Source organism: Cornus florida, unplaced genomic scaffold (assembly GCF_030987335.1).
Source record: "Cornus florida cultivar Cherokee Brave unplaced genomic scaffold, ASM3098733v1 CherokeeBrave_3.0.0_Hap2_Chr05, whole genome shotgun sequence".
Lineage (NCBI taxonomy): Eukaryota > Viridiplantae > Streptophyta > Magnoliopsida > Cornales > Cornaceae > Cornus > Cornus florida.
The window spans coordinates 113,375,632-113,399,121 of NW_026775575.1; the positions used below are offsets into that span (position 1 = coordinate 113,375,632).

Consider the following 23,490-nt stretch of genomic DNA (forward strand, 5'->3'; position numbering starts at 1 on the left):
CTTTTTTTAAAAAATAATCTTATTTTCCTCCTTTTCATTATTGAAATAATCAAGAGACCCGCAATTTACAAATTTGTTGTTACATTTATAATCTCTCCCGTGTATTTCAAATTTTAATTTATTGACTACTTAAAATTTAAAACTAGTAAATCTAGTTTAATATAGTATTTTGTCTTATCTTTGTGTACCTCTAATTTAACATGACTAGAGAAATCAATTACATCATTATATACCATCTTCACATAAAATTTAAAATTTAAAAATTAAAAAGTAAATTATTAATCTGGTGAATAGTTAAGATGAAAGTTAGTTTGAAATTAATGAGAAATTAGATTATAATTAAATAATTGGGAAGAAATTAAGGATTTATTAATTTGAACACATTTGAACTAAGATGCATGATTACTCCATTTTACAATTCCTACTCTATTCCATACGCAGCCGTCGTTAGGTTCTAAACCACTACCTGAAACCCTTGCGCCCTACAAATATTTCTTGTCTGACTCTGAGATTTCTCTCTCATCTCGTAACTAGAGAAGCCATGGGTTCTAAGGCGTCCGATAATCCTCACTTCGGAGATGGTGCAAGCCCTGGGTACGTCTCTCTCTATATACACACAAATATATCTTACCTATATATATATATATATATATATATATATATTGTATTTTTGCAGTCAATGATTAATAGGTTTTTTTTTGTTTTTTTGTTTTTTATTTTCATGCTTTGAATGCCACAGCAAAATCTTCATCGGAGGCTTAGCTAAAGATACAACCTTAGGTTAGCTCTCCATTTCACTATCGACACTCGACAGCCACCTCAAATATATATATATATATATATATATGTATACAATGTTTGTTGGATGTGGTAAGATTTTCAATTTGGAGATATGTATGATTTCCATTTTCTTGATTTGTGTTGGTGATGGGTACAGATACGTTCGTGAGGTACTTCGGAAAGTATGGAGAGATTACAGATTCGGTTGTAATGAAAGACCGACACACGGGTCGGCCCAGGGGTTTTGGGTTTATCACATATGCAGAACCATCTGTTGTGGACACTGTTATTGCAGAAACGCATGTCATCAATGGCAAACAAGTAAGGAATAATCTACTCTATTTGGGTTATTTTTTATTTTTTATTTGCTGTTAACCATTTCTTTTGACTGCAAGTTAAGTGTGCATATTTGTTATGCTTTCATTGTTTGTGAAGATCACTTATGAGAATAAATGGATGACAGAAAAATCAGATTATATGATCTTAAGTTTTATACACCATAAACTGAAGTGCTATGTTTAAACTTAGCTGAGCCCTGGTTCTTGGGTTTTAATGGCCTTACAAACCGGAAGAAAGAGAAAATGAAAGACAAATTACAAACTGATGTTTGGTTAATGGTCTGGATGTATGCACTATGTATACTTCTGAGAGAAAGTTTAAGATGGCAACATATTCTCCCAAAAGCAAAATAAACATTTGAAAAAAATGAAATTCCTGAGCTATTATGTGATTGACATTCTGAAAGTATGCAATATACACTCGAAAGCAAAATCAATGCTACAAATTTTGCTCCCTCTGAAGCAAAATAAATATGCATAAAACACAATCGAAATGACACAGCCTGAAACCTTAAATGTATGTTCACTTCTCCTTTCCACACAACTCGTCAGCCAAAATGGAGAAATTTGTCTAGCTAGAGTGAGGAAACTGAATACATCTTACAATGAACATTTCAGTCACAAATTTTATTAATATCTGGAGTTATTTTTTGTTTACCAATTAAACATATATGGTTAAGCTAGGGTGGAATGTGGGATTATTGTTTTACAAGTATTTTGATATATTTGAGCTTATCTAGTGATGAGATTGTTTTCCGGGATGCATTTATATTGTTTTGTCAAGTTAGGTCATCTTGTTGAGTGGAGAGGATTTACTATGCGGTCATATATTCTCTCTTATGAGATGAACTTTCAAAGTTCCATTCGAAACACTTTGTCCCATATAATGTCTGCAGCGAGAGGGCTTGAATTGTGACTTATGCAATTAATTTTGTGCAGGTTGAGATTAAAAGAACCATTCCCAAAGGTTCTGCTGAATCCAAGGATTTCAAAACAAAAAAGATCTTCGTTGGTGGGATACCAACATCTGTCACCGAAGGTCTGTATTTAACTTTTAAACATTGCAACTTGACTATTAATTGTTGTTTCTAAATTGATGCTCTTTTTTACCCTTCTCCGTCTTTCAATTGGAATACTGTTGTATTTAGATGAGCTCAAGAGTTTCTTTTCGAAGTATGGGAAGGTTGTGGAACACGAGATCATACGAGATCATGCCACTAGCCGCTCTCGTGGCTTTGGATTTATTGTATTTGATAGTGAACAAGAAGTTGATAATATGGTGGCCAATGGGAATATGATTGATATGGCTGGTACACAGGTGAGTTCAATCGATTCTTTCCCATGGTATCTGATGCACTTGGACATAGCTGTAATTTGTATAAGAAAGAAATTAAATATAGCATTTTTTTAGCTTTCTTAGTGGAATTAATCATGATTGCTGTTTCACCCGGTTGATCCATGGCAGTACTATATTTTAGTCAACCTAGGGGTACTAATAGTTGTTTGGACTTTCATTAACAAAGCAGGTTGTAGGTTTGTTTCTCTTGTGCCTGGCTATCAATATAATTTTCAGGTGGAAAACCTAGGTTAACTTACTTCTTTGTTGTAGGTTGAGATCAAGAAGGCTGAACCAAAGAAACCCTCAAAACAAGCACCTGCTACATCTTATGGTAGTGATTCTAGGGCTCGAGCATATGGTGATGATTTTGTTGGGTTTGGCAACTCCTATAGCAGTTTTGGCGGTGGCGGTTTTGGCCCTGCTTCTTATAGGTCATTTGAAGGTCTTGGCAGTAGGCTTGGTAATTATGGTGGATATGGTGGTGGTGGTAGTGGTAGTGAATTTGGTGGTCGTTATGGGGACTTTGGCGGCAGTGATTTCATTGGATACAGGGGAGAGCCCTCTTTTGGCTATTCTAGTCGCTTTAGTTCCTATGCCGGAGGGTTTGGTGGGGGATATGGCGGAACTGGGTTAGGCACATATGGCCAGGGAGGTGGAGGCTATGGGAGTTATGGCGGATCAGGCTCTGGTTATGATTCTGGCCCTGTTGCTGGTTTTGATTCTGGCACTGATGCTGGTTATGGTGGTGCAGGGGGGCTGTACAGAGGTAGAGCAGGTTATAGTGGTGGCAGTAGTCGTTACCATCCTTATGGAAGGTAGAAACTTTCCTGTGCTTTCCTTAGAGGAGTTGCACACATGATTCCTGTTTTTCAGTACATTGCATTTTGTGGTTCAGTAGTCACTTAAAGCACTTACTGCAAGGTACACTATCCAGTAGATCTGAAGAGCTATTAGTTTGTTTCCAATTACTTTATGGGATAGATCATTATCAGTTTATGGAATAGACATTAGTTTCTTTCTAATCGCTTTTTGTAGACAATGCGATTTAGATCATTATCAATTTAGAGTTAAATGCCTATGAATGTTCTCTTTAGACACTGATGTAGTATTGAAATACTACAGTATAATTTAGTTAGAATCAATTGTTCTATAGTGGTTGGTTTTTTTGTGTTGCAATTATTCTGGATGCTTGTCAATGCAGAATGCTTATTGTTCCATATTGACACAGCTTATTATGTGTGGCTAACCAATTTTGTGGCTGGGGTTCCTTTATGGATTCTTGTTACAGTTGTTTTATTCTATGTTTTTGCAACATGATTACCCATGGCTTAAGAACTATAGAAGTAGTCCCAGCCACAAATACATTGATACTTAAATGAATGGTCACGTATGTATTTGATATCTTAAGAACTATAGCTAGTATATGAAGGACTTGTGAATCACATCAGAAGCCTAACTCTCGCTATAGGATGCAGTGTTTTTCCTGCTACCATCATAGCTTACAAGTTTTCTGGGCTGTGTTAAGATTACAAATATGTTGCTCAATTGTATTGGAATCTTCTGTGGAGGATGGGTTTGTTGGTTGCCTTATGCTTGAAAAGGATTTTATATGCTCCATTAAACATGTCAACTGCAATATTTTTTAGAATCATAATTAGCTTGCTTCTGATGTCTCTGCTCATTGCATGGGTTTAGTATGCAATTGCCAGAGACTCGGATGCTAAAAGATGCATGGGCTTTTACACTTCCATTGTTTGAAAAACTTCCTACCCATTTGGGAGAGGCATATGCATGTCACCATAGTTGGCTTAAACTTCTTCAATTAGGTTGCTCTTCAATGCACTTAATTGAAGTAGAGGGTAACTTTCTTAGTGAAGTACTGGTAGAAACAAGTCATTGTAGAGGATGTGACTTATGAGTCTTTTCGAGGAAAGATAAATACTGTTGAGGTGTGTGTATGTGAAGTTTATTTGTTTTTAAAATTTATACTTTTTTTCCCCTGCTGAACTAAAAGTAACTCATGGAATAACAGCCTTATAAATTCTTTCTGGGATTTTGTTGTGCATGAAGTTTCAAGTATAATTTTAAGTAATGTTTTCGATTTGAATTGAAGCATTTTATGAATATATTGTAGATTTTGAGTGCCTGTATTAGTGGATTGTGATTTTTGGAAATGTTTGCGGTTTACAGTTTCCAGTACGGTCGGGTAGACATACAAGTGTGAAATATTTCTTGTAAGTTTGTAACAGTGTCCAGTACCATCGGGTAGATGTAAAATTGAAGCATTTCTTGATTTGTTTGCGCACCGAAGATCTTTTGGCCTTTGTATTGTTAATTTTTTTTTTTCGTTTCTTTTCAAATAAACGCGTTGGTTGCAATTCAGAGGTTTTAAATTTAATTTTGCGTGAGTTGGAAGTACAATTATGGTAGTTTCTTGGTTTACTCTTTCAAATGTGAAAAGCTTACATCTATTCTTCTCATTGCTTCGTGTATCACAAAAGAAAAAAAGGAAAATTACTATATATGTGCGTTTTGGTAATTAGGCATGTTTGGTTGAATGTAATTTTTTGGTTGATAGTTTTATGAAGACTATTTTTTTTAATTTTAATTAAAAAACAAGTTTTTCACTTTATAGTCTTTCATGATCATCTTAACACAGTTTATGGTTTTTTTCGTAGTTCTTTAAAACTGTTTTGAGAAAACTGAGCCAAATAGGATTTCAGTTGTTAAATAATGAATTTGATTTGATAGATCATCAAAGGCGGGTTCTCTGTTTGTCCAACTCCAACCACAAGTATTTGGAGGAAAAGGTTCCAAGTAATCCATGAACTGTAATCTTAAAAGTTATCTTTGCTGCAAATATTTGTTGTTTGATATGCCAAATGAAACACGTAGATTTTGTTCTAAGAAAGTCATCTAAAAACGAATCAGAAATAATCCTCCTTTTTGAATCGGCATATTTAGTGAGCTATTATGAAGCAAGATGACTCGAAATTTCATATTGACCATACCAAATGACTATTTCAATCAAATTTGATTGGACTTAGAATGTTATATAATCTGTACCACCTTTTCTCTTTTCCTATTACCTTTCTCTCTCTCGTCTCTTAATTTGCATTTCAAAGTTTTCCTTTTAGAAACGTTTGAGTAATTGACAATTGATTATGAATAAATACAATTCTAAATGAATGAAATCATAATGAAATTGAGCTACCAGTATTTTGTTTTTTTATTATATTGATTAATGACCACTAATATGGATAGAATTCGTTTGTTAGAGGACCATAGCATGAACCAAACAGTTGAAGAGTACAATGAGCAAAAAAGCAAATGAAGAATGAAAAGAACAATTAAAAAATAAAACACACACACGCACAAATTCTTTCATGGAATCAAACTGTTTTTCCAAAGCATATGTGCTGTCTCTTAAATCACTCCTTGTGGGTTAATTGGGTTAAAATACACTTGTTGAAACATAATTTTTTTTGGTAGAGATTTGAATAATTCTAACTTATAAGACTTCGGAACTATTAGAAAATTACAAAATAAAAGTGAACAACAAAGGGCAATAATTAATCATGTCCCACAACGGTTTTCCAACAAGCCGTACAACAAGCCCTACAAGGAGCTCTTGGAACTTTCAATGGTAGTTTGAATAACGTTGAGAATTTTGGATCGCTGCAAAGCGGTTTGTAAAGCATGGAACTACCTCAAGTCCAACTTCATGCCTCTTCACTGCAAGAGATCGAATACCGTTATTATGTTTGCAACCACGTAACTTACATTAATTGATTTGGGCGTGATAAACGAACAATCTTGTACCGCAACGGATTTGATTGTAGAACCACCGAGGCAAATATCTCCGGCAGTTGGCCTCGGTGGTTCTACAATCAAATCCGTTGTGGTACAAGATTGTTCGTTTATCACGCCCCAATCAATTAATGTAAGTTACGTGGTTGTCTCTTTAATTTTGTGTACGCTCATGTGGATGTGGTTTCACAATTATGTGCTAACCTTGCCATTAATGTGTGTTATGTGTGTAATAGATCAAAGAACCAGCATTACAATTATGGATGCGAGACCTTCGACTCCCAAACTTGGTGTTGGAAGAAAGGATGTGGTTGCCTGATGGCGTTCAACCGGCAGTCCTCCACCATCCTGTTGTTCTAGGTAATGAAATTCACTGGCTGTTGACCAACAATTGTGTATTGACATTCAACGCCGCCGACGGCGAGATTTTCACTACGTTTTCACCCCCGAAGTCATGTGGTGGCGATTTCTACCAGTACAAGCGGCTGGTGGAGTTCAAAGGACGGCTGGGACTTTGCGAGCAGTTAGCCAAGGGTGGTTTGAGAGTGTGGGTATTGGCAGACTGCAAGAAGAAAATGTGGGACGATGGACGCATATTGAACCTTGATGGAGCTCTTACCAGGGAGGAACCACTTGCATCTTTTGCAACATTATATAATGCAGATATTGCAGTCCTCAACAGCTATAAATCTACCCTTTTCTATAACTTTCAATCTCACACTTTCCAAGTGGTCAAGCTTCATCATTTGTCCAGTCACATTTTTCCTTTCCGCTCAGATATGGAGTCGGTTGATTTGAAGGGTGCACAATAGTTTTGATCATAATTTGGTGTGTGTGTGTGTATATATATATATGTTGGTGGTAATACTTTCTGTTTTTTTTTTTAATATAATCATATTTTATGTAGGAATGAAAAGATCTATGAGGTTAAGGTGGGTTATAAAATACTCCAAGGTTGCTTATAGAAACTAAGCTAGCGAAGTATAGCATATAATTTCCTCTTGTACTTGAATTGCAAGTGCTCCAAGAAATAAATAGTCCTCTTTTATACTTTTCAATTTTCTGTATCTATCAAATCACTCGCTGAATGAGAATTTTTGTTAGAGTTGAAAGTCACGAATGATATATAATTATTACCAGTGTACATTTGACTATAAAAATTAATTGAGGGTAACAGTTTTTTCACTTGTGGTAAATTTTGAAATTTTGTACTAAATCATAAATTTGGGGAAATTTTATTACACAATGTATCATAATTTTGACATTGAATTTTACATGTGAAAATAATAAAGTTATAAAATGAATGAATACATATTTGATTTAGAACAATATCTAAGACGCCTCAAAATCTCAAAAGCTAATTTTCCATGCCTTTATCAAATATACCTTTTATTTGTGTTCTTCATTTTTCCATTGTTGCATATATAATTGTAAACCTGACTAATTGTAACTTTTGAATTCTCTTGTTATAAATATAGCCCATAGATGTCATTTCATTTAGTGATAAATTCTCCGTGTTCTACATATTGTGTAATAAAATTACAAAATTCCTGATTAATTACTGCAAAATCCAAAACAAATGCAACAAACTTGAAAGGCAAAGAGCAACCCAACCTGACCTTGTAATTTACTCAGAATTAATCCTCGGCATAAAGAGAGCATTTTCTAAGGAGATCTACAACTCCCCTGCCCTCCCTGGATAGAATTCCAACCCTACTGGTTTGGTATGTAACCACTAACAAGTAGTTTCCTCATCGCATTTATTCAACTAGCATTCAATCATTTTTGTCTATTGTTACTAGTTAAATTTATCCATCAGAACACTAAATATGTGTGTCTATACATACATATATGATTTCGTAGGTTCTCATGCATCATGTATGTGTGCATTTTCAATGGTCTTTTGCAGCTTTGCTTCTCAGTTTGTGTAAATCCATTACAGAGCAAAGACAGGAAAGCTTCCTAGCAAGTAGCGTCGACTTTAATATCCTTGTGCAACAATGGCATTTGGGAGGTTCCCAAAATACTTTGCTTCCTTCTCTGAGCAGTGGACATATGGGAGGTCACGGGGTAAATCCAATTACTTTTCTTCTGATGTACTTGGGCTCAGTGACACAGGCACTTGTGATACTGATGGCCGTAGGAGGATGTACAAAGCAGGACCTAAAAATGGAATCAACGATAAGGGAAGGAGCCAAAAACCTTTCTCATACCTGCAAACAGAACAAACATCGAAACAATCTTGCTTATAAATTTCCATTAAAGCGCCGGGGACCCAAAATCTAAATTTAGGAAAAAAGAAGAAGTATATAGTTATCTGGTGTCAGTAAATCCTCACCATTTCCGAGCAGTCATATCATTGTAAACCCAAAAAGGAGCAAATGCTGATAGCAGCGTGAAATCAATGCAGGTGACATGGATCTGCAACATAAAAGAGTGCTCAGAGCCATGATCAAGTTATGTGGAGAGTTTTCCTAAATGTATAATTATCTAAAGTTATGAAGATTAAACGCATGCATGCACAGGCTGACACACACCATATTGCCTCAAGTTCAAGAATTCCAACATCCCAAGTACAAGGGATCAGCAATGTGTATTCTTTTCAAATATTGGGCACTTGCTTAATTGGTGCAGGCTCGTAAGGATTGACAAGTTCATTTTTCTTCCTTCAATACTCATGTTTTAGTAATTGTTAGTTAATTTTGGTCTGATTTAAGGGCCAGGACAAGATTTTAGAAGAATTATAAACGCACTAGAGGCATTGCAATCATCTCTTTTGAAGTTGGTGAATATTCAATTGATAAATTAAGTTGGTGAATATTCAATTGAGAAATTACAGCTCCAAAGCTTTCTTTGAGAACCATAAGTTGTTAGTTTCCTTCACTTTCTTTCTATCCTCTTCCACTTGTTTTTCTTCTTCATTATGCGTTCTTATTCTTTCAAGGGCTTTCTCTTTCTCTTCCTTTTTTCAGTGGACCACAGCTTTGTTATTTGAAGGTAGACAACATATTAACATTAAACAGCTCCCAAAAGCTGTATACTGATTCCAAAACTCTTATCTACTAATTCCTAGAACTACTAGCTAACAACAAAACCTGACTCCTTAATATGATGTCGAAAGCTTGAACTTCCGGTGTCATCATTACATACTCTGGTTAATCACGAAATTTACGCTGACAATATCGTGTGCCTTCCATAGGATCAGGGAATAAATACATGGTTTTTGACATCCAAGTTAGCCCCAATCAAAGTTGATTTATCCTTCAAGTGTAAAAACTTTTCAATTGCTATATATCAGAAATACTAGTGAAGTTATGAGGAGTGCAATCAGAATTTAAAACCTTCGGTAAGACAGGTCATGACCCCACAAAGTGACATGGCAAGATTTGATATCCATCAACATGGAATATATGCATGTGTTAAATTGAAAGTTTTGAATATATATAACCATAACATGTGATGAAAACACTCACAAATTTGCTCTCTCTGAAGTACTGGAAAAATTCTTTCCAGACATCTCCATTAGCTAAACCCGCATAAATGATGATTCCTAGTCCTGCAGCAAGTGATATCTGATGTGTAATTAGTAAATTCACACTCAATAACCAAACAAATAAATGAATCCAGTACACAACAATATTTCTATTTTTAATTTGAGTAAGAGGAAAAAATGATCTCATTAAGCAATGAAGAGTAGAAACACATTATGCCATTTAAGGTGTGTTTAAAAGTGACTTCAAGGATATGCATAATTACTGCAAAATTATTTATTTGTTATATTATTTCTACTAGCCAAAAAGGTGAAAAAACAGTGAGCGCATTTAACGTATGCAAATGATTTCTCCTTCAACCTTCTCCAGAAGCAAGGATTTTTGATGATATAATTTTTTTATATATAAAAAAAGAAAGAAATAAATAAATAAAGAAAAAAAAAAAGAGAGAGAGGTTGATTTTAACTCTACTGAAGGCCTCTCTGGCTATCTTCATAATGACCTGACCTTTTTGCAGAAGGCAGTAACTGCCGACCTGAATCCTTTGGAATTAATTTATGGTGCAATGGATTTAAAGCGTACATTTTAAAAATGATTTAATAGTTAATTCTAATAAATTTAACGCAAAAGTTCAACATAAATGCTTTTATTGAAATTCACATTTAGAGCAACTTTTTTCCAAACACAACCAAATGCATGAGAAACGTCAAGAGCCTGCTTGGTTTGTACCTCTGAAAACAGTTCTCAGAAATTCATAAAACAGAGAACAGTTTTCATATAGCAATAAAAGACTGTTATCTGAAAATAGGCCTTTTTATAACTGAGTTTTCAAAAACTGAACCAAGAGCCTGCTTGGTTTGTAACTCTTAGAACAATTTTTTGTTTTCAAAAAACTGAAAACAGAAAACTGTACAAAAAATTCTCCTTGGTTCAATTTTCTGAAAACTCAGTTATAAAAAGACATGTTTTTAGATAACTATTTTTTATTGTTCTCTGAAAACTGTTTTCTATTTTCTGAATTCTTAAGAAGATGCTCCAATATGATTCTATAACAAACAGAAAAAATGCATTTTTTTTCAAGAGCATAATTACAGTTTAGTTCTTACCCCGGCAGTGAGTTTTGATTCCAGAAAATTTAGAGGCCATCTACCGAGCTCGGCTCCTTCAAGAGGTGGAGGTGGTGGTCTCCAAAGGACAAAATATGGAAGAAGTGCATATACACCTCCGAAGCAGGAGAGCACGAGGAATGGCCAAACAGGAATGCTGCCTCTTGAGCTGTAAAGTTAAATATATTTCATTAATCAAATTAGAAGTACAAAACTTGGTAATTTGGTATGACAGGTTGCGGTTCCAATAATCCCGGACTCCTGTGCTCATGGCACAAATGCTGGGGCTAGGTTGCTTGGCAGCACACATGCATTGTGATATAAAGAAAGAATTTCCTAGAAAAATAAAATGACTTGCTGATAGTCCTATAAAATATATTTTTTGAGCATGTTTAATTTACCAAAAAAGGAGGAAATGAAGTATGGACAATAATGCGATCCAACTGAAAGGTGGAAAGCTTCTGTGGATGTTCTCTTAAATCAGTACAACGTGAGTCCCTGAGATTATGAAAACAAGAAAGAAAGGGCATTTAGAGGTACCTTCTACCTGTCGGAAGCAACAACATACTATACACTAGAGGCCACAAACCCATGATGTACCACAGAGACACCAGCACTTCATTCATCCGAAATCCATCATCTCCTTTCAAATTAAGGAGCTTTTTCAAGAAATACTCGTCTCGTGACTGAAAATGTTCAGGAGTGTTGTTTTATGAAGTTAAAAACTTAAAAAGGACAATAGACGAAATTGAAAAGGTAATTCTAGATTAGATATGCTAAGTCACGACCCAGCTTTGAAACATCCTTTTATAAAGTTGACTCGGTTAGAAAGCCATAACTCTCCAACATTCCTATGTACAATCTCATTGCATTCCACTACAAAGAAAAACTACTAACAATAAAGAGCATAGAGTCATTTTATCCCTATGTCCCATATGCATCCTCATTTTGACCTAATGAAGAAATGCAATATCTTGTACATCACCAGTATTTTCACATAAGTTTGCCGCTAATTCAGTTATTTATATTTTCTTGGTAAGCAGCACTATGAACTCAAAATACTCCGTGTGTTAAATTAAAATATCTGAGAGCACAATCACGCAAGATAACAACTAAAATTAATTGTTTACAATCCAGTCCACTAAGAAGCAGAATTAACAAAACATATAGACCAAACTGTAATCAACTGTAAAGAAGCTTCTACAATTTCACTATAACAATTTTTTTTGATAAGTTACAATTTCACTATAACAATAAGCAGTCAATAATCACTAAAACAACAGCAACAACAAAAATCAAACAGCAGGCAACACAAAAGATGAACTTGTGAATAAAGTGAAACAAGAAACCCATAAAATATTACTCTTTTAACATATATATTGCCATAATTTGAAAGGTCATACATTACCGGGGTTTGGTTGGGTGTTAAATTGAAAACATAGTACATGAGTCCTCCCCACAACAGGAAAATCAAAATTGAGGTTGTCCAGTCCCTGCCCCCTTCACCAGGACCTCCATTGTCACCAAGCTCACTTTCCAAGGAAGCTCCTCTGTTGGAAACAGGGTCTTGTGAATTTTGATTGTTAATTGAATTCTGACAGATTTGGAGGACACCCTTTTTGTGGAATGTAGAGATTATAGTTCTGTGGTTGTAGGGTTCAAGAAAGATAGAAGGAGATGAGGTTCTGAGAAATGAGGTTCTAAGGTTAGGGTTTTGGTTATAAACTCTGAAATTATGATTTTTCACTGGAAAGGAAGAGAAGTTGCAGGAGATGAGGCTGCTGTAGGCTAACATTTTTTTATTGGAGCAAAATTGAATGAAGCTCAGATGCGCCCACACACTATATATCCTGCACAATGTGAACATACGTAAAGACGACGTCGTGCTGGAAGTTCTTTGATGCGAAATTTATATACCGTTGAAAGGACCCACGATTAAGTGGGAAATTTATTGCAAGGGCTCCGTGACTTGTCGTCGTATTAGTGATTATTTCTTTTTCTTTTTTCAATAAAAAATAAAAATAAAAACCAAATGGAGTGTAAATGAATAAAAGGAATAACAACAATAAAAGTGGAGTGCTAATGTCATAATAATCTAGGCTGTCATAAGGGAATAGGAAATACCCCGATGTATCATATTTTTATAAATTATAAGTAAAATGATAATTGTTATACATGGTCTTCTCGTTTTCAATTTAAAGTTATATGCATATATATACTATTCTGGTGTTTAGATTAATCATGTTTTTATTTTTGTTCACTTTTTGCTCTGATAAGTATGAGCAAAGGGGGAAATGATAACACATTTATGTGAGTCCAAATTTTCTAATTGCCAAGTAAACAAAATCAGTACTTTTTTCTCTACAAAAATCATTACTTATATTTAGAAAATTAAGGGGAGAAAATTTATTTTTAATATATACGAGTACTTGAAAGTTGAAACCTCACCTTTTACATAAAAGATAAAGAAGATATTATAAGACTATAATGATCTTGATAATTTAAACTTATATGTCTACTAATGTTCTCTTATTTTTTAAAATAAATTATGTTCTCATTTATGTGTGCCTTCTACTTTGATAAGTAATGATAACATTTTCGAGAGTCCTATTTTTTTTCTTGTGTAATTGTATATAAATGAATAATAAGTAAATATAATATTTAGGAAATAATAAGAAAATAAAATTTTTAATTACTTCCATTTAGAAAAGATAAAAGTGAAAAAAGAAGGTTCCTAACTCACAAAATACTAAGATGGGTCGTGCTCCACCGAGCTCAAAATTAAGTAGGGTTTTAAAATCCAAAAATAATATTTTAAAAGTCATTCCAAACATGCACTTAGTAGTTAGTTCTTACATTTCTAATACCATATAATTCTCCATCTGGTAGGATTTTTTAATTTCAATTCAGTGCATTATTTAGTTTATATATATATTCACGGCAAGAAAATATAAATATTATAAATCAAACAACACAAACAGTACAAACATTGTTAACTTCCTAAAGCAAATCTTCATCAAAGCACCTCTCTACTTTCTCCCTTAGCGCTAAAGTTCCCAAGTTGTGAGCACAATTCCTGCTCTACAGATAAAGAGGGATTTTTGAATATGTTTTTTTCATTGATTTGAGTCTCGGCCTTCACAAAATTATTTAATATATACATACATTTTTAATATATGTACATTATATTATATACTACTTAAAACTTAAAAGTAATTAATTTAATGACATAATAATAATATAATTTCTATAAGTTTCCATTTCAAATTAAACCAACTTTCATTGACTTACTTATTGAACCATTAGTAAAACACAAGTGCAATTGTGAGACTGTAAATTGTAAATGATCAATATGTTGTATATTAATAATTTTACATTATTATTTATTAATATAAATAATATTATAAAACATATATTATTTATTGAAAATAATTCAGTTTTATAATATTACATATTTCCTTCTTTAAATAAATTTCCCACTACTATTTATTATTATTACTATTTTCTTCTACTATATTATTAAATAATTTTTAAAAAATATTATATATTTCCTTCTCTAATTATATTTTCATTTATTGAATTTCTAATTTTGCATGATTATGTATTAATATAAATAATGTTACAAAAACATATTATTTATTAAAATAAATAATATTATAAAATTTGAAAAAAATTATAAAAAATTAAATATAAAAATAATTTTGTATATAGAATTCTTAGTAATTATTAAATAATTTTTTAATATTATATATTTTATTCTCTAATTAGATTTCCATTTATTGAATTTTAGTATTTCCTATAATTATATTGTTATTATTATTAGTATTTCATTCTCTAATTAAATTTCCTTTTATTGAATTAAATAAATAAATTTTTAATATTTTATATTTCCTTCTCAAATTAAAATTTTCTTTATTGAATTTTAGCATTTCCTACTATCATATTATTATTAGTATTTCCTATTACAATATTACTGAATAAATTAATTTATTGAAATATGAAACAGTAAAATAGTGAAACTCTTTGTACTTGTAATAATAATATAGTATAGATATAAATTTAAGTAAAACAAGGGTTTCCTTTAATTTTTAATTCAATAAAATGTAATACGTAAAACTAAAAAAATAAAATCAATTAAAGATTACGGTAGAGATTGGTGAGATTGGTTCGTTTTCAATTTAACACTTTCCCGAATTGGATAGGTTATATTCATTGATATAAAATTTACTTCCTAACTCAAATATATATTTTTTTATTGTAATTATATACAATTTTTTAAGGGCCTTAGTGGTCATCATAGTCAACAATGATGCAAGTATTTTTTTTAAAATTCTAATCAAATATAAATGAGCAAAAGCTCCTTATATGATCTAACTACTAATGTATTAAATGTTGAAGAGAAAAACAATTATGACATTAAAAATATAATTAAGAACAAAAAATTCGATAGACTCGTCTGTAATTTGATTTTAAATATTACTTTTCAAAATTATTAGGGCAAATTACACATACTTTCCTCTTGTTTGTCAAATAACACTAGCATTTCCTAAGATTTGCATCGACTGGATTATTTTCGTTGAGGGCTTTAGTGGTCATCATAGTCGACAATGATGCAAGCATTTTTTAAAATTAAACTTTCAATAGTACCCTTTTCATTACCCTTCTTGACAAATGAAAATACATCAACACCCTTCAACGTTTATATTAACTATTACTTAAAGTTTTATGTCTGCAACTCACTGTTTAGTCTTTAGTTACACCTTATTAAGTCTTTTTTGGAGAAATTTACTATTAATTTGTTTTGGTAAAAAAATTGATTATTTACCAAATTCCAAGATTTAAAAAATAAATAAAATATTGAGATAGTTCCGTAGAATATATATATATATATATATATATATATATATATATATATATATAAAAGTGAATGTCAGAATATAATTGTATACTAAAAATTTTTGGCAGAAGATATTAGCAAGGAATGTGGTCTAAGATAATAGGAAAAAAAAAAAAAAAAATACATCTACAAACCAATCTTATTCGGCCAAAACACCGAAGAAGATGAAGGTTGGTAGGACTACCTCTTGCTAATGTGTAAAAACAAGCAATTTCTTTATCTCTGTAAATCAAGTCAAGAAATCATGCTGTGGGTTTAAAGGCTTAACATGAATTTTTTATGTTTCAACATCATTGAGTAGTTCAAAATCCTCGAATTAACATGTTGAGATATTTACCACCACCAAAATTCAAGCTATATATACTAGCTGTGTTTGCTTTTGTCTCAAAATGATGTACAAAATAAATGAAATATATACTTTTGGTGAAAAGAGGAGATGAAGATGGAAAGGAGGAGTCAACGAGTTTAATGGTTGGTGAAAAGTAATATATATATATATATATTTTTTCTCTGACTTGAAAAGTAATAATAAATATAGATGGGCATTTTTGTCTTTGAAATTTTGAAATAAAAAATAATATATATAATAAGGACAGAAATGTAATTACACAATAATAGTTAGCACTATCTAATTTACCGTTAGGTGAAGCCAGTATAATTTAACAAACAAAATGAGAGGTCTTTGAATATTAACGAAGCCTTAAGATGTAATTTATTCAAATTATTATTATTATTATTTTAATCTTTTATTTTCCTCTATTTGGAAGTAGGGTATTTCATTGAAAGGAAACAATTCCATGGTGAATGATTTCGAAAGTTGAGCCTATGTAACCGAACAACCTAACTGAACTACTAAGATGAAATGTTTTTTTTCACAAAATTCATTTTCATTACGATTTCATTGGAATTAAATTTGAAGAGGGATTTCACTTGGGGCGAGTCTGGTAGAATAGAAATGAAAGAAAAGTAAAAGAAAAGAATGGTTATGGAAGGATATAAAAAAAATGTGTTTAGTAAAAAAATGTTGGATGAAAAGGAATGGAAAATGAAGTATTTGGAAGGATAGAAAAATGCATGAATAGTAATTTTTGTTATCCTCAAAAATAAAAAAAGAGAGGAACTGGAAATAAAGGGAAGGAAAGACTAATATTTTTAATAAAATTTTTCTAATACCAAATTTACCCTTACAAGGTAGGATTTTAAAAGTTAATGAAATTTGAGGGGATTTTAAAAGAAATATTATAAGGTTATGAAATTTTTTTTAAAAAAATAGAATTTGGAAAGCAAGTATTTGTCTACCAAAATGATAAAGTCTGTGTCATGTCTCTCATCCTAAAACGGTATCAAATAAATTTTGTTTTTTCAAATTTCCTTTTATAAATTTCAATTTATTAAAAATGAGTAAATAAAATTCTATTTTAGTACAATTCATTTACTTTTCCAATCCTAATTTCAAAATCCAACGAATTTTATTTTATTACGTGTAGTTTGCACAGAGAAATAACTAAAGCCTCCCGTCAAAAGCAAACGAGAGGTGCAACGGTTAAAGTGGCATCACTCCGCCGCACGTTTTTTCACACTCAATTCACAACATCTCTGTTTTTTTTTTATTTAATCTTGTTTTTGGGTAAGAACAAAAGTCCTTGTCTTTCATAACTTCTTCACCAAATCGCAACCTGTGTGGCTGTTTGGATTCCGAGAAAGGGTACGGTTTCGGGTAAAAATTCCAGTTTGCTGTAGAGTTTTGCCCTCAAGTTTGAAAAAGACGAATGGAAGGTGCGATGTCATTAAGCGCAAAACCTAGGGTTTCGTTTCAGACCGGTCCATCCTTCAATCCGAGACCCAAATTCACTCCATCTCGGAACTCAATTTCAATTCCAAGGACTTCAATGGCCGGACATAGACCCTGTATTCGAGCTCAACAGGTGATTTGACCACCTCTCTATTGAACCTCTACTCAGTTTCTTAGTCTATTTTTCATATTCATTGTTTACTTGTGTGTATAAACACACTGTATTTGTGTATATGTTTAAGCTTGAAAATTGTGATTATATATATATATATATATATATTGAATTTGAAATAATCCCCGGTTGTTTTTAGAAATAATGCTACTCTATTTTCATCCTTCACAATGAACTTTTTAGAAGTACCTTTTTAAAAGAATATTTTGTTATGTAAGTTTGAAGTGCTGAGATGAAGTTATTTTAAATTTTAATAATGCAATTTGGAATTTTGGCTTTTAAAAGGATGGGTTAGGTATTTTGAAGAGTTGGTTATATATTATGTGTTTGACTTTTATTAAAATCAAATCGTTGCTTAATCTTAAAGTTGGATGGGAAGATATAATCTACACTGAAAGATGTGTCTTCTTGTTAAAACTTGTTAAAAAGGAATGACTCCATAACGAGTTTTAGTTTGATTACCAGAAGCATATAAATAGTTTTTTTGACAAAGCAAGTACTAAAAACATGAAATAGTATAGAATAAGGATAAGGAAGTCTCAATTAATATATATTCTGATTGTTTTTATAGTCTGATGCAACGCTGTCCTCGGTTAGTGATTCTGAACCAAATGCACTCAAAATCAAGGAGTGGGAAGTGGGGAAGTTTCAGGATGAAATAGCTGCTAGCCAGGGCATCAGAATCAGGAGACGTCCACCAACTGGACCTCCATTGCATTATGTTGGTCCTTTTGAGTTCCGTTTACAGAATGAGGGCAACACTCCTCGTAACATACTGGAGGAAATAGTATGGAATAAGGATAAGGAACTCTCACAGGTACTGTCTTACTTGATACCGAATATGGTTTTTTTAGTCTTGTTTATTGATTAATTGATAATGGTCATATAATTTTCTTTCGTTTTTTTTTTTGGTTAGATTAAAGAGAGAAAACCTCTTTATTCGCTGAAGAAAGGTCTTGAGACTGCTCCTCCTACTAGAGATTTTATTGGAGCTCTTAGGGCAGCAAACATAAGAACTGGATTGCCTGGATTAATTGCTGAAGTGAAAAAGGCTTCTCCAAGTAGAGGAGTGCTAAGAGAAGACTTTGATCCTGTGAGTTTGCATTTTTCCCTCCTCTATTATGCCTACATTATGTTTGTATATTTTTATAGGCACAAATTTTAGATATCTCAAACATTATTTTCATGATTGACTAACTTTATTGAGGGGGAAAGAGGGATTTGCTCATTTAAAACATCAAAGCATTATATTATGTGATGTCTTGTTTATAAGAATAAATAGACGTGTGACAATTGTATATTTTCTCATTTATTCTTCTATTCTCCACGGCTGATAAGTATCTTAACCACTAGCATCAATGCATCTTAGGTCATTTCTGATGTCTTGTTCTATGATTTTTATAGACTTCGGATGTACTTCATGCCCTTGGCTTCTAATATGACAAGAGTGCCTATTTGTAAATTTTAAAAGTTGAAAGGACATTTCCTATAAACTATTTATCAGAATGCCCTGCGGACAGTTTTAGCTTGGTGCATGTAATCTCTAGTCTATTTAATGTGATGACAAACCGTATCTGCTCTGCATTCATGGTGAAACTAACATCCAATGGACTCGTTCGGTAAGTCTTTTAAGTGATGAAACTAATTCCAGTGTCTTATTTTCCCAAAAATTGCATTTTAGACAAGTATCTCGGCAGAGATGGATAATTCTATCAACTTCTCTTGTGTAATGGACTAAAAATGTTATTAGTCTAAGACCATATGTTTAGTATGTATATGTGAACAGGAAGAAGAACGCTTGATCTGTTACCTTTTACTGTGTTTTTTATATATTACTTTGATCATTCTCGGTATTCTTGTTCCTGGCCAGAAAGGGCGTCCAACAAGAAATGACCAGCATTCTCAGAGACTGAATTTGTTGTTTCGCCTAGTACTTGATATTATTCTTATTTTTTAATTTATCCCAAATGAGTTCATTAACTTTCTGAATGTCTCTTGTGAAAGGTTGAAATTGCCCAAGCTTATGAGAAAGGTGGAGCTGCATGCCTCAGTGTTTTGACAGATGAAAAGTATTTCCAGGTTAGCCTTTCAGTTTTTCATTTCTTTATTGACTTTGTTGCTTCCGGGGTTTATAAAATAGTGTGGAAGTTGGGAAATTGATGCTGAAATTAATTTTGCACCGCTAATTACCTTTTAACTATCTTTTGTATAAAATAATTTAGGGGAGCTTTGAAAATCTGGAGGCCATACGGAATGCTGGAGTAAAGGTCAGCTTTTTAAGGCCCTATTGCTAAAACGACGTCTTACTCACGTGCTTTTTATTTGTTACTTTTACTCATATTCTAACACAATCTGGATATGCAGTGTCCACTGTTATGTAAAGAGTTCATCGTAGATGCATGGCAGATCTACTATGCTCGAACTAAAGGTGCTGATGCAATTCTGCTAATTGCTGGTGTTTTACCAGATCTTGACATCAAATATATGACCAAGATTTGTAAGATTCTTGGGTTGACAGCACTTGTTGAGGTTCGTGAATAGTGCTTTCTTCATTGTTGTGCTGGTATTGATTTAACTGGTAGTTTGAGCCATTATGTTGCTTTAATGGCATGAAAGTTGATTATTTTATTAAAGACCTATTTTTAAAAGTTTGTTTCAACTCTTAACTGGTTTTGCACAAGGAATCTTTTCCAACTTTCTTCAACTATTCCCGTAAGCCTTTCCTAATTACGTGTTGCTCGCATTGCAACCATTGTTTTATTTTAATTTTTTAATTTACTGTCCAACTTAAGACAGAAAAGTTCTTGTCTGAATCAAAAAGTTGTAAACTTTTGTATATGGAATTATGGATGTCAGTTGCCTTTTGTTGTTTTAATTTTGGCATTTTAAAATTTGTTGTAGCACAAATTATTCAATTGCCAGTTTTTCTGCATACAATAAAGGTTGAGTTGTGGATGTGTAAATTTGTTCTTCACTTCCCTTCTCATTCTCAATCCTAATTCCATTAGAATCTTACTAGTTTCTAGTTGAAACTAAAATTTAAACATCTGGATAATAAACTGTTTCATTTTTGCTTTTCCTTTTCTGTTCTTTATTTCTCAAGGTACACGATGAGAGAGAAATGGACCGTGTTCTTGGAATAGAAGAGGTTGAACTTATTGGGATCAACAATCGCAACCTTGGTATTTTTCAACTCCTATAAAACTATGTTTACTTCAGGGACTTATTCAAGTTTAGCCCTTGTGATTGCGTATCACATTTTTATTTCTTTATATTCATGTAGCTTTACTTTAAATTGGTTAAAGTTATGTGCTTCAGGAATATTTTTTTATGTATTTGCACCATTTGCTAGCATAAAAGATACAATTTGCTTGGAGATGCAAAATGCTGGTAGCTCTGAATTGCTCCCACATTATTTTCCACCGACTTTTTTTCAAACATATCCTGCCTTCCTTCTATTTGAAAACCTGACATACAATTTTGCTCATATAAGATAGCACATAGTTATCTGTAATATACATGGAGGCTAATAGTAAAAATAGTAGTATTTACCCTTCTTCAACAATAGTAGTATTTACCCTTCTTCAACAATAGTAAATTTTATGGCCTAACAACTTCTAATTTGCTTGTCCACAGAAACATTTGAGGTTGATATTAGTAACACAAGGAAGCTTCTTGAAGGAGAGCGCGGGCAAATAATCCGTGAAAGGGATATAATGGTTAGCGAGGCTGTTACCGGCCCTATACTTACTGATAAACTATACCTTATTTTTGTAGATGTTGGTGCCCATGGTGAGAAGGAAGGATGCTTATGGTTTGTTTTGCTCTAACAAACTATGTTTTTTCTTCTCCTTTTTTTTTTTTTTTGGACTCTTCAGGTGGTTGGGGAGTCGGGACTCTTTACTCCTGCTGATATTGCTTACGTACAAGAATCCGGTGTTAGAGCGGTAAGCTCTGCTAATCCTTGTATCCACACAGTTGCATGAATATCTAAGTTTAAAGGTGCATTACGTTCACATATGTTTCAGTCATTTGATTACGGGAACACTGTTTTGAGAATATAGACATCCCATTAGTCAGATAATCCTACTTTTTATCAAAACATGTTTTCATCGCGCACTTTCACCCCTTTTATATTATATTGGCAGCAACGAAGCAGGGAAAAATGAAAGGTCTGTTTATCGACTGAGATGGGAATATGTTTCACAAAAACAAATTCAATCATGCGGGATGTGCACCATCTTTGTTGCATTAAACATCTTGGAATCAAATGCTTGCATGCTAAAACAATTATATGTTTTAATATCAAAATTTTCGGAGGAGTAACTTGATTGTACTTTTCCAGCAAGTTTAGTACGGTTACATTTATATATTTATTAGTCTACGCTCACATGATAATGATATCACATATTGTTGTGCGCTTGTAGGTATTGGTTGGAGAGTCGATTGTGAAACAGAGCAATCCTACCAAGGGAATAGCTGAGCTTTTTGGGAAAGATATTTCTTCATAAGCAGCTCCATTTTGGGATTTTCTATAGCCCCCTTCATCTTGAGTGGCTAGCAAGTTGACCTAGACAGGTCCTTCTGCAGTTTTGTATCGTTCTCGTAGCCCCTTTGGGTTTTACTTATTTTATAGTCGTGTGTCTAAAGTACTTGTCAAACAAAAGAAATAAAAAAAATGTTCTATGCCTAAAGTGTGCGGCAATGAATTATTATTGTATCTGAAAAAAAATGCTTATGTATTCAAATAATCGATAAAAGTCGTTTTTTGGTATCCATTATCAAATAATTTTTGTCGCTCAACTGACAGCTATCAAGTTTATGATGAATAGCCACCAAAAGTCCAATAGCCAAATAATAGAGAGGAATGTTGTTATCCCACTTTCTTATTTGGCCAAAATAATAATAAATTTGGCCAAAAGAAGATTTCTTTAATTTTTATTTTTATTTTTTGATAAGAATAGAAGGAGAAAAGAAGCAAATGTTTTTTTTTTTTTTTTCTTCTTTCTAGCAAAGGAATAATTTGTGATGGACAGACCCGATGAAAGGCACTGCAATTTTGCCTAGCCAGATCGGTTTGATATAACCCCACACTGTTATATAACCCTCGTCAGTCAGTAGGCTTTTATTATTTTTAATGTGTTTTGGCTGCTCTTCAATGAACTTCCAATCTTTTTGGATTGCTATTTATTTTGTTATCCAAATAATTAATGGATTAAGGTCCACAATAAAAATAAAAAAAATTGTATAACAACGTATATATGTATTTTTTTTAACAAAAAATTTAAATATTATAGACTTACTCTGTAAGATGAGCAAATATGACTACCTACAATCCTAGTGTACAATGAAAATGATAATCATTTAAAATTATTACTCGCGTATATATACAATAAAAATCAAAAGACATAAATTTATAAAAAGGTCAGTTCGAAATTCATGTTCACATCTCAACAGAAAGCTAACCTATACTAAGATTGTTAATTTTTAATCCAAATTCAACTCTAATTATAAAAATGTTCAAATTATAATTGTGTTAAACTGAAAAAATTGGGTTAACCTGCTCAAATTGCACACTTGCGTTCAGGTGAGTTTGCCTTGCATTATTTTTCGGTGTAAAAAAATGTACAGCTTAGCACTACTACAACAAGGCTTACAACAGAGGATCCGGGCCCGCCCTTGCTAACGTTGTTACCATCAATCTATCAGGTGAAAAGTTGAAACTAAAAGTTAAAACTGATGTTGTTGTGACTTGTAAGTTGTTA

The 23,490-nt window shown here is 32.6% G+C and overlaps 3 protein-coding genes across 4 annotated transcripts; 2 read left to right on the forward strand and 1 right to left on the reverse strand.

Moving 5' to 3' along the window:
- Window positions 1-406: 406 nt before the first annotated feature.
- LOC132308698 (heterogeneous nuclear ribonucleoprotein 1-like) lies at window positions 407-7,317 on the forward strand. Of its 2 annotated transcripts, none has more exons than XM_059806873.1 (6): window positions 407-594; window positions 740-780; window positions 938-1,101; window positions 2,058-2,157; window positions 2,267-2,436; window positions 6,504-7,317. In XM_059806873.1, the coding sequence occupies exons 1-6, from the start codon at window positions 542-544 to the stop codon at window positions 7,077-7,079; spliced, it is 1,104 nt and encodes a 367-aa protein (XP_059662856.1). In that variant the 5' UTR covers window positions 407-541; the 3' UTR covers window positions 7,080-7,317. The 2 variants fall into 2 exon arrangements, with proteins under 2 accessions (XP_059662856.1, XP_059662857.1); XM_059806874.1 differs by lacking the exon at window positions 6,504-7,317 and adding an exon at window positions 2,728-3,633.
- A 540-nt stretch (window positions 7,318-7,857) lies between these two features.
- Window positions 7,858-12,687, reverse strand: LOC132308699 (uncharacterized). Its single transcript, XM_059806876.1, has 6 exons — window positions 12,273-12,687; window positions 11,405-11,550; window positions 10,865-11,033; window positions 9,741-9,839; window positions 8,606-8,688; window positions 7,858-8,480 (listed from the first exon to the last, which is right to left on the reverse strand). The coding sequence occupies exons 1-6, from the start codon at window positions 12,657-12,659 to the stop codon at window positions 8,348-8,350; spliced, it is 1,017 nt and encodes a 338-aa protein (XP_059662859.1). The 5' UTR covers window positions 12,660-12,687; the 3' UTR covers window positions 7,858-8,347.
- A 4,607-nt stretch (window positions 12,688-17,294) lies between these two features.
- Window positions 17,295-22,499, forward strand: LOC132308700 (indole-3-glycerol phosphate synthase, chloroplastic-like). Its single transcript, XM_059806877.1, has 10 exons — window positions 17,295-17,686; window positions 18,297-18,542; window positions 18,642-18,818; window positions 19,730-19,804; window positions 19,948-19,992; window positions 20,090-20,254; window positions 20,829-20,907; window positions 21,362-21,444; window positions 21,604-21,672; window positions 22,153-22,499. Exons 1-10 carry the CDS (start codon window positions 17,531-17,533, stop codon window positions 22,234-22,236), a joined length of 1,179 nt encoding a protein of 392 aa, XP_059662860.1. The 5' UTR covers window positions 17,295-17,530; the 3' UTR covers window positions 22,237-22,499.
- Window positions 22,500-23,490: the final 991 nt, after the last annotated feature.